The 11,891-nt window shown below is 42.8% G+C and overlaps 1 protein-coding gene across 5 annotated transcripts in view; it reads left to right on the plus strand.

Moving 5' to 3' along the window:
* LOC110498325 (alpha-(1,6)-fucosyltransferase) overlaps nt 1-8,659 on the plus strand; it is a 118,145-nt gene extending 109,486 nt beyond the window's left edge. For all 5 annotated transcript variants that reach the window (XM_036954610.1, XM_036954612.1, XM_036954611.1 and 2 more), the window contains 4 exons: nt 873-1,119; nt 4,092-4,268; nt 4,533-4,683; nt 6,273-8,659. In XM_036954610.1, the coding sequence (XP_036810505.1) occupies nt 873-1,119; nt 4,092-4,268; nt 4,533-4,683; nt 6,273-6,602 (905 nt within the window). In that variant the 3' untranslated portion in view covers nt 6,603-8,659. The remainder of the gene's footprint in view (nt 1-872; nt 1,120-4,091; nt 4,269-4,532; nt 4,684-6,272) is intronic.
* Nucleotides 8,660-11,891: the final 3,232 nt, after the last annotated feature.

The raw sequence follows: 11,891 nt of genomic DNA on the forward strand, positions 1-11,891 counted from the left end.
CTCCCTCTCCGTCTCTCTCTCTCGGTCTCTTGCCTTCTCCCTCTCCGGCTCTCTCTCTCTCTGTCTCTTGCCTTCTCCCTCTCCGGCTCTCTCTCTCGGTCTCTTGCCTTCTCCCTCTCCGGCTCTCTCTCTCGGTCTCTTGCCTTCTCCCTCTCCGGCTCTCTCTCTCTCTCTCTCGGTCTCTTGCCTTCTCCCTCTCCGGCTCTCTCTCTCTCTCGGTCTCTTGCCTTCTCCCTCTCCGGCTCTCTCTCTTGGTCTCTTGCCTTCTCCCTCTCCAGCTCTCTCTCTCTCTCTCTCTCTCGTTCTCTTGCCTTCTTCCTCTCCGGCTCTCTCTCTCTCTCTCTCTCTCTCTCTCTCTCTCGGTCTCTTGCCTTCTCCCTCTCCAGCTCTCTCTCTCTCTCGGTCTCTTGCCTTCTCCCTCTCCGTCTCTCTCTCTCGGTCTCTTGCCTTCTCCCTCTCCAGCTCTCTCTCTCTCTCTCAGTCTCTTGCCTTCTTCCTCTCCGGCTCTCTCTCTCTCTCTCTCTCTCTCTCTCTCTCGGTCTCTTGCCTTCTCCCTCTCCGGCTCTCTCTCTCTCTCTCTCTCTCTCTGTCTCTTGCCTTCTCCCTCTCCGGCTCTCTCTCTCTCTCTCTGTCTCTTGCCTTCTCCCTCTCTGGCTCTCTCTCTCTCTCGGTCTCTTGCCTTCTCCCTCTCCGGCTCTCTCTCTCTCTCTCTCTCTCTCGGTCTCTTGCCTTCTCCCTCTCCGTCTTTCTCTCTCGGTCTCTTGCCTTCTCCCTCTCCAGCTCTCTCTCTCTCTCGGTCTCTTGCCTTCTCCCTTTCTGCCGTTCCGTCCACTCTTTTTATTAGCCCTCGCTCCTCCCTCTCTCTCCCGCAGGCGAGGCTAACGACAAAGACGTCCAGGTGGTAGAGTTACCCATCGTGGACAGCCTGCACCCCCGCCCCCCCTACCTGCCCCTGGCCATTCCCGAGGACCTGGCCCAGCGCCTCCACCGGCTCCATGGTGACCCTTCCGTCTGGTGGGTGTCTCAGTTTGTCAAGTACCTGATCCGGCCCCAGGCCTGGCTGGAGAAGGAGATCCAGGACACCACCGCCAAACTGGGCTTTAGGCACCCCATCATAGGGTAGGTGGACACACTACGCATGCAAGCACACATGTATTGTACGTGCGCGCGCACACACACCTACAGATACACACACGTACTATTTATTTTTGGCCATTCTATCTATCTCTGTCCTAATGGATACAAGCACCCATGCACACACATTCCTTATCGCTATCCCCACTGAGAGATGTAATTGAAAAGTAAAAGCAGTTATTTTCCTTTTATGTTGTGGGAGAGAGAGAGGGAGGGAGAGAGAGGGAGAGAGAGAGAGGAAGAGAGAGAGAGGGAGAGAGAGAGAGGAAGAGAGAGGGAGAGAGAGGGAGAGAGAGGGAGAGAGGGAGAGGGAGGGAGGGAGAGGAAGAGAGAGGGAGGGAGAGAGAGGGAGAGAGAGGGAGAGAGAGGGAGGGAGAGGGAGGGAGAGAGAGAGAGGGAGAGAGAGGGAGAAAGAGGGAGGGAGGGAGAGGGAGAGAGGAAGAGAGAGGAAGAGAGAGGGAGAGAGAGGGAGAGAGAGGGAGAGAGAGGGAGGGAGAGGGAGAGAGAGAGAGAATAGAGTCCTGTAAAGTGCTGGGTTGTCTGTCTCTTTGTTGTGCATAGTGGGATCTTCTCTCCTCTAAAACCTTCTCAGGAAGTACCACACTGTAGGTGTCGGCAACAGGTGTGATTTAAATACAGTACCAGTCAAAAGTTTTAGAACACCTACTCATTCAAGGTGTTTCTTTATTTTTACTATTTTCTACATTGTAGAACAGTAGTGAAGACATCAAAACTATGAAATAGCACATATGGATGTAGTAACCAAAAAAGTGTTAAACAAATTTATTTTAGATTTTAGATTCTTCAAAGTAGCCACCCTTTGCCTTGATGACAGCTTTGCTCACTCTTGGTATTCTCTCAACCAGCTTCACCTGGAATGCTTTTCCAACGGTCTTGAAGGAGTTCCCACATATGCTGAGCACTTGTTGGCTGCTTTTCCTTCACTCTGCGGTCCAACTCATCCCAAGCCATCTCAACTGGGTTGAGGTCAGGTGATTGTGGAGGCCAGGTCATCTGATGCAGCACTCCACCACTCTCCTTCTTGGTCAAATAGTCCTTACACAGCCTGGAGTTGTGCTTTGGGTCATTTTCCTGTTGAAAAACAAATGATAGTCCCACTAAGTGCAAACCAGATGGGATGGCGTATCGCTGCAGAATGCTGTGGTAGCCATGCTGGTAAAGTGTGCCTTGAATTCTAAATAAATCACTGACAGTGTCACCAGCAAAGCACCCCCACACCATCACACCTCCTCCTCCATGTTTCACGGTGGGAACCACACATGCAGAGATCATCCGTCCACCTACTCTGCGTCTCATGAAGACATAGCGCTTGGAACCAGAAATCTCAAATACCTTCTGTATATCACCCCTACCATGTCACAACACAATCTTGGTTTCATCAGACCAGAGAATCTTGTTTCTCATGGTCTGAGAATCTTTAGGTGCCTTTTGGAAAACTCCAAGCAGGCTGTCATGTGCCTTTAATTGAGGCGTGGCTTCCGTCTGACCACTCGACCATAAAGGCCTAATTGGTGGAGTGCTGCATGGTTCTCCCATCTACACAGAGGAACTCTAGAGCTCTGTCAGAGTGACCATCAGGTTTCTGTTCAACTCCCTAATCAAGACCCTTCTCCCCCGATTGCTCGGTTTGGCCGGGCGGCCAGCTCTAGGAAGAGTCTTGGTGGTTGCAAACTTCTTCCATTTAAGAATGATGGAGGCCACTGTGTTCTTGGGGACCTTCAATGCTGAAGACATTTTTTGGTACCCTTCCCCAGATCTGTGCCTCGACACAATCCTGTCTCGGAGCTCTACGGACAATTCCTTCGAGCGAAAGGCTTAGTTTTTGCTCTGACATGCACAGTCAACTGTGGGACCTTATATAGACCGGTATGTGATTTCACAAATCATGTCCAATCAATTGAATTTACCACAGGTGGACTCCAAGTTGTAGAAACATCTCAAGGAGGATCAATGGAAACAGGATGCACCTGAGCTCAATTTCGAGTCTCATAGCAAAGGGTCTGAAATACTTATGTAAATACCTTTCTTTTGTTTTTAATACATTTGCTAACATTTGTAAAAACCTGTTTTTTGGTTTATCGTTATGGGGTATTGTGTGTAGATTGCTGAGGAAATGGTTTTATTTAATCCTTTGTAGAAGAAGGCTGTAACGTAACAAAATGTGGAAAAGGTTAAAGGGTCTGAATACATTCCGAAGACACTGTACATATCTACCTCAATTACTTTGTACCCCTGCACATGTATAGAGCCAAGTTACTCAATGTGTATTTATTCCTTGTTTTAGTATTATTTTATTATTTTATTTTTCTCTCTGCATTGTAAGCAAGCATTTCACTTTTAGTCTACACCTGTTGTTTACGAAGCATGTGACAAATACCATTTTATTTTATTTTAATTTGAGAGGGAGAGGAGAAATCGAAGGGGGAGAGAGTGCGAAGGGAGATGGGGAGAGAGAGGGGGAGCGAGCTGGAGAGGGGGAGCGAGCTGGAGAGGGGGAGAGAGCTGGAGAGAGGGAGCGAGCTGGAGAGGGGGAGAGAGCTGGAGAGAGGGAGCGAGCTGGAGAGGGGGAGAGAGCTGGAGAGGGGGAGAGAGCTGGAGAGGGGGAGAGAGCTGGAGAGGGGGAGAGAGCTGGAGAGAGGGAGCGAGCAAGACGCGGAGAGCTAAAGAGAATCAGAGGGAGAGTGCTGCGTGCTCCAGCCGCTATCCAAACAACCCACTCTGCCATCCATCACTAGAAAGCACCATGACCTTCACTCTAGGAGAGGAGCGCTCTGCTTCACACACACACAAATCACTCACACACACACACACACACACACCTGTAGAGACATGCAGACAGACACACATACACATTCTTAGACACGCGCACAGACAGACACACACCACACACTCCGCTAACTCCTCTCACCATCTTCCCTATATATCCTGTCCTGTAGGGTCCATGTGAGACGGACAGACAAGGTGGGGACAGAGGCAGCCTTCCACCCTATAGAGGAGTACATGGTACATGTAGAGGACCATTTCCAACACCTAGCCAGGCGCATGCTAGTGGACAAGAAGAGAGTCTACTTGGCCACTGACGACCCCTCACTACTACAGGAGGCCAAGGCTAAGTGCGTATACCTGGCTGTGTGTGCGTGTGTTTCTGTGTGTACGTGTGTGTCTGTGTGTGTGTGTGTCTACGTGCCGCCGGCAGTGTGGGTGTGTGTGTCTGCAGGACTGCCTTGTGGTATTCTGGACCTGTTTGTGATGACGAGAAGCTGTATTTGATGTGTGCTCCAAAGTACTGACAATACAAAGAATGAATGCCATATGCACGTTGACATCTGTATGGTCCTTTAGCTCTCTGACTGACTCTGTCTCTGTGTGTGTCTCAGGTACCCAGAATATGAGTTCATCAGTGATAACTCCATCTCGTGGTCTGCGGGGCTGCATAACCGCTACACCGAGAACTCTCTGAGAGGAGTCATCCTAGATATTCACTTCCTGTCCCAGACCAACTTCCTGGTCTGCACCTTCTCCTCACAGGTGACCTTTCACCTCCTATCTTACCTACTCCTCTTCCTCCTCCCCTTTCTTCTCCTCATTCTCTTCCTCAAAACTTTACTTTAGGAAGGCCCATACAATAGTAAGACCTAAGTAATACGCCATTGAGTGATACTGTACCATAACTACTGCCTTTTCCTGGTCAGGTCACAAGGTCCTACCCATAATCACCACCATAGAACCATAGGTCCTATGTAGCTCAGTTGGTAGAGCATGACGCTTGCAATGCCAGGATGGTGGGTTTGATTCCCGGGACCACCTGTACGTAAAATGTATGCACGCATGACTGTAAGTCGCTTTGGGTAAAATTGTCTGCTCAATGGAATGTATTATTATTAGCCTCAATTCGTCAGTGCATGGACTCTACTCAAACCGGTGCGCCTGGCACCTACTACCATACCCCTTTCAAAGGCACTTCAATCTTTTGTCTTGCCCCTTCACCCTCTGAATGGCACACATGCACAATACATGTCTCATGGCTTAAATATCCTTCTTTAACCCGTCTCCTCCCATTTATCTACACTGATTGAAATGGATTTCACAGGTGACTGCAATAAGGAATCATAGCTTTTACCTGGATTCACCTGGTCAGTCTGTCATGGAAAGAGCAGGTGTTCCTAATGTTTTGTACACTCAGTGTGTGTGTGTGTGTGTGTGTGTGTGTATATATACAGTACCAGTCAAAAGTTTGGACACCCGTACTCATTCCATTCCACATTGTAGAATAATAGTGAAGAACATCAAAACTATGAAATAACACATATGGAATCATGTAGTAACCAAAAAAGTGTTAAACAAATCAAAATATATTTATATTTGAGTTTCTTCAAAGTAGCCACCCTTTGCCTTGATGACAGTTTTGCACACTCTTGGCATTCTCTCAGCCAGCTTCATGAGGTAATCACCTGGAATGCATTTCAAGTAACAGGTGTGCCTTGTTAAAAGTTCATTTGGAATTTCTTTCCTTCTTAATGCATTTGAGCCAATCAGTTGCGTTGTGACAAGGTAGGGGTGGAATACAGAAGATAGCCCTATTTGGTAAAATATCAAGTCCATATTATGGCAAGAACAGCTCAAATAAGCAAAGAGAAACAACAGTCCATCATTACTTTAAGACATGAAGGTCAGTCAATCCGGAAAACTTCTAGAGCTATGAAAGTTTCTTCAAGTGCAGTCACAAAAACCATCAAGCGCTATGATGAAACTGGCTCTAATGAGGACCGCCACAGGAAAGGAAGATCCAGAATTACCTCTGCTGCAGAGGATGAGTTCATTAGTTACCAACCTCAAAAATCGGCAATTAACTGAAATCTCTGAGTCTCATAGTAAAGGATCTGAATACTTATGTAACTAAGGTATTTCTAAACACCTGTTTTCTCTTTGTCATTATGGGGTATTGTGTGTAGATCGATGAGGGGAAAAAATTATTGGATCCATTTTAGAATACGTCTGTAACGTAACAAAATGTGGAAAAGTAGAGGGGTCTGAATACTTTCCGAATGCACCGTATATTAGCCTCTGTGTTCCATTTCTCATGCGGTCCTCTATATTATGTTGTGCTCCTGCTCCAGGTGTGCCGTGTGGCCTATGAGATCATGCAGACCCTCCATCCTGACGCCTCATCTCACTTCCACTCCCTGGATGACATCTACTACTTCGGGGGCCAGAACGCCCACAACCAGCTAGCCGTGTACGCCCACCAGCCCCGGAGCTCCGACGACATCCCCCTAGAGCCTGGCGACCTGATCGGGGTGGCGGGGAACCACTGGGACGGCAACTCCAAGGGCATCAACCGCAAGACGGGCCGCACCGGCCTCTACCCGTCCTACAAGGTGAAGGAGAAGATCGAGACCGTAAAGTATCCCACGTACCCCGAGGCAGACAAGATGCTGAATCAGTAAAGAGAGACTGAGATACAGACTGCTGCCCAGACAGACACTGATAAATTATGAGAGAAAACGTGGACCTTTAGCCCGAGAGAGGGGACGAAGGGGAATGCACTTTGAATGAGTGTGGGTCTTGGTCAGTTGAAGTGTGTATGAGTGCGTGTGTGTGTGCGCGTTTGTGAAATGCGGCATGTGGAGTATCTACAGGGTATCTGACTTACTCCTCACCAACCTGACCCTCCGGGACTAGGACCCTCCAGTGACTAACTCCTCACCAACCTGACCCTCCGGGACTAGGACCCTCCAGTGACTAACTCCGTCAGGGGGGTAAAATAAAAGACTACAATTAGCAAAGAAATGAAAGAAAATAAGGAATAAACAAATGATAGCACTCCGGTGGAATGATGAAGGGATCGCCCAATCGGAGCTCTTTATTTAAATAATAGTTGAAATGACTGAGAAACCTCAGAATGATGACTGAAAAAATAACTACAAAGAGAACTAATTGTGAACTGTAAGAGCCAACAAACAAACTCTTGACTTTCGCCTCTCCCCCTGTGCTGTTCTCTTCTCTTCTTGTGGACATTGGTTGTAGCCAATTGTTTTCTTCCTTCTTTCCTTCCTGCCCTTGTTTCCTCTCCTCCTTTCACTCCTTTCTTCACTCACTCCGTTTCAACTTACGCCAACTCATGCATTTTTTTCTGGCCCACCCTCTTAATTTTTCACCGCCATATTGTGCATTTGGATAAGTGATTTTAATGTTTTTAGTTGTTGTCGTTGGTGTGTGCGAGAGTGTGTGAGTGTGTGAGCATTCGAGCATGTGTGTGGGGTGTGTGTGAGTCCAAATAGGGTGCCTACTAAGGAAAATGGCTTCTGTACTTCTTCTCTCCAAGTGTCTCTGTTTTTGTTCGTGTCAAAGTGACGTCAGAGCCATAAGGACCCAGGCCTTGCCATGCAGATACTGCACATGCAGAATAATACATACTGTACATAATAGAGAAAACGGTATATGCAGAATACTGTATATGCAGAATACCACATTAAGAATACTGTATATGCAGAATACTGCATGTAGGATACTGTATATGCAGAATACTACATGTAGAATACTGTATATGCAGAATACCACATTCAGAATACTGTATATGCAGAATACTACATGTAGGATACTGTATATGCAGAATACTGTATATGCAGAATACCACATTCAGAATACTGTATATGCAGAATACTACATGTAGGATACTGTATATGCAGAATACTACATGTAGAATACTGTATATGCAGAATACCACATTCAGAATACTGTACATACAGAATACTACATGTAGGATACTGTATATGCAGAATACCACATTCAGAATACTGTACATACAGAATACTACATGTAGAATACTGTATATGCAGAATACCACATTCAGAATACTGTACATACAGAATACTACATGTAGAATACTGTATATGCAGAATACCACATTCAGAATACTACATGTAGGATACTGTATATGCATAATACTACATGTAGAATACTGTATATGCAGAATACTACATGCATAATAGAGAACTGTATTTGCAGAATACTGTATATGCAGAATACCACATTCAGAATACTGTATATGCAGAATACTACATGTAGGATACTGTATATGCATAATACCACATTCAGAATACTGTACATACAGAATACTACATGCATAATAGAGAACTGTATATGCAGAATACTGTATATGCAGAATACTATATATACAGAATACTATATATGCAGAATACTGTATATGCAGAAAACTGTACACTCCAGTCCAGACTCACTTAACTGTGTCTTACTCATTTTCTGTTCATGTCCTTTTTAAAATGTTATTTTAATGTTATTGAATTTGAAAGAAAAATGAAAATTGACAACTACACTTTAAAAGATTACAAACAATGATTATTTACGTATGATGATGATAGCATTGATGAAGATGATGATTAACGAAGAATATGATTATTGTCCACCATGAAGACATGTTCATATTTTATGTTTCTGGGCATTGTCTTTGATAAAAGCAGATCAAATAAAGTGATCGGCTCAACTTGTTTGTGTTTCTGTGTCTGTTCCCACAGTCCACTCAAATGCTTTGTTGTTCAGAGTAGAGCAAGTGTACCTATTAAGCCCAACGAAATCTAAGTTTAGACATTTCTAACAGATACTGCCCTAATTTTGTGTAAGAAAAGTGGATATAAACTGAAAGATGAATCTCTCTCGTGAAGTTAAATGACTTTACTTACAACATGTTTTAATAAGACGTACAAATATTTGATCAAATTTTAAATCAAATCAAATTTGATTTGTCACATACACATGGTTAGCAGATGTTAATGCGAGTGTAGTGAAATGCCTGTGCTTCTAGTGTGAAACGTCCAGGCTGGGCTTGATGGTTACCAAGTGTTCCCTTTAAGCCCATGGGTGTTCCACATAAGCCCACCTCTTAAATAATCAATTTTAATTCATTTCCAAATGTTAAAAACTTACAAACGGACATTTCTTATGTAAAATTACATTCTATTAATCTCACCTAAAGTTATTTAAATAAACTGATAATTACTATTCATCGTGACAGTAGCACTCATAACAGGGGTTATCCACAGAGATCAATGTGGACTTAGACTTTTGTTCTTGCCAACCAGTACACACCTGATTCAGCTAATCATAGACTTCAATCAAGACATGATTAGTTGAATCAGGTGTGTTATTGCTTGGTTAGAACACAAACCTGCACCTACATTGGCGCTCTGGATAAGAAGCCATGCAACAAAGGCCATAACGCAAACAACTTTCAATGAATGATCTGAAAGCTGATTCACATTTGCTGTACTGCTATTGTTGTTGGTTAGTTCAACTTGTGTTTCTGAGGCCAATCTGAAGACAGATTCAAATCTCCCTTTCTACTGTGTATTACAAAGGTACAGGTGGTGGACCAAAAACAGAATCATCTGGATGAATGAAAAACAACAATATCACAATGTCCCCACCCAAAAGTGCATGAGTAGTCAGTCGCCCAATAGTCATCTTCTTGTCCCTTGTTTGTTTGTATTTTTATCCACCTCTTGTAGGTTTTCAATTCCTGTTATTCCTCAACCCTGGTCTTACAGTATTCTCTCTCTGCGTCAACGACTACCTGTCCACTCCAAACGTCTTGGAGAGAGTACAGAGGTTTCTAATTGTTGCTAATCTTGGTAAAGGCACCATGGCTAGATACACAATATGCCTAGCTGTAGTTTGTATGTGTTTTAATCAACTTAAATCTGAACAACAAAATTTGAATATTAGGGATATCAACACACTATCCCCATGTGTTTCTATGCAAACTGAGCTAGGAGCATACCGAGCTTAATTGGAACAAATCAAATTGTACAACTCCGTGGAATGCTTACTTACAAGCCCTTAACCAACAATGCAGTTTTAAGAAAATGTAGTTAAGAAGTTATTTACTAAATAAAATATAGTAAGCATATATTATTTTTATAACAATATATGTATATACAAATATATATATATACAGCGGTTACTGGTACCGAGTCAATGTGTGGGGGTACAGGTTAGTCGAGGTAATTTGTACATGTAGGTAGGGGTAAAGTGACTATGCATAGATCATTAACAACAGATTTATGGTGAAAACAACAGAATAGCAAAGTCTACCCATAAAATATTTGGAAACCAATGGTTTGGGGTATAAATATACACTATAGACTTAAATATTATTTGAAGTGGAATGATCATGTTGAACAATATTGCTACATTGTCATTTACATTCTGTATAGAGGGAGTGTTTTTGTGCTTTAAACTCACCTGAGATAAATGTCAAATTTACACAAAAATTGCATCTATGTATAACAATGCAATGTTAATTTAACAGTTAAATAATCTGTGTCTGCCTGAAATCTATTATCTTGATGTAGTTGACCGAGTTATGTTGCTACTGTGAGCCTGTGACATGCAGGCACGATTTGCTAGCATGAAAACCCATATTTTCAATTGGGAAGAAGGGGTAATGAATTCTCATGAAATATGCTATTGTGCATATATCATCAGCACATTCATCTCTTAATTTTAGATAAAGTAAGATCACTTAGAAGGTACTAAAAATATCTGAAAGATGTGTTTATCTGAGGGTAGCCTCAACACCAATGTTTTTTTGCAGCTTTTGAAATTAGACGCGAGTGGGAATTTAAACATAATTGTAAATAACTTAAAATATCAATTTTGAAATGTTTATTCTTCATATTCATCATATCCAGCACCACCCCAACATCAGCATATGTGAAAATGTTGCGTTTCTATGTTTTGTAGTAAAAAAAAGATAGAGGAAGATAAGTGTTTCCAATGACATCGTCAACCAATTAGTAGACAATTACTAAGCAATTAGTAGGCAATGCCTACTCTTAATTGGTTCAAATCACACAATGCATACCGATGATGTCATTGGAAACACTTACTTTCCTCTATCTTTTTTACTACAAAACATAGGAACTTGACATTTTCACATGTTGATGTTAGTGTCGTGCTGGAGATGGAAAATATACATTTTTACATTTTAAAAATGCCCCTTTAATAACAAAATATCTGATTGGTTTAGAATATAATATGTTATTGATACAGTGCTTTCAGAAAGTATTCATACCGCTTGACTTATTCCACATGTTGTTGTGATAGAGCCCGAATTAAAAATGGATGAAAAAACACACAATACCCCATAATGACAAAGTGAAAACACATTTTTTTGTATTTATTGAAAATTAAATACAGAAATTTCTCATTTACTTACAGTACCAGTCAAACGTTGACACACCTACTCATTCAAAGGTTTTCCTTTATTTTTACTATTTTCTATGTTGTAGAATAATAGGGAAGACATCAACACTCTAAAATAACACATATGGAATCGTGTAGTAACCAAAAAAGTGTTAAACAAATCAAAATAGATTTTTAGATTATTCAAAGTAGCCACCCTTTGCCTTGATGACAGATTTGCACACACTTGGCATTGACAGCCCCTGAGTCAATATACACTAAGTATACCAAACATAAGGAACACCTTAATATTGAGTTTAAATGTTTTAAGTCAAAACTGTAACTAGGCCTCTCAAGAACATTCAATGTTGTCTTGGTAAGCAACTCCAATATACATTTGGCCTTGTGTTTTTCTCACTGTGATCCAGGTTTTCCTCTAGGATTTTGCCTATTCCGATTATTTTTATCATTAAAAAAATTCCCTAGTCCTTGCCGATGACAAGCATACCCATAACATGATGCAGCCACCACTA

The sequence above is a fragment of the Oncorhynchus mykiss genome, chromosome 19, assembly GCF_013265735.2.
Source record: "Oncorhynchus mykiss isolate Arlee chromosome 19, USDA_OmykA_1.1, whole genome shotgun sequence".
Classification (NCBI taxonomy): domain Eukaryota; kingdom Metazoa; phylum Chordata; class Actinopteri; order Salmoniformes; family Salmonidae; genus Oncorhynchus; species Oncorhynchus mykiss.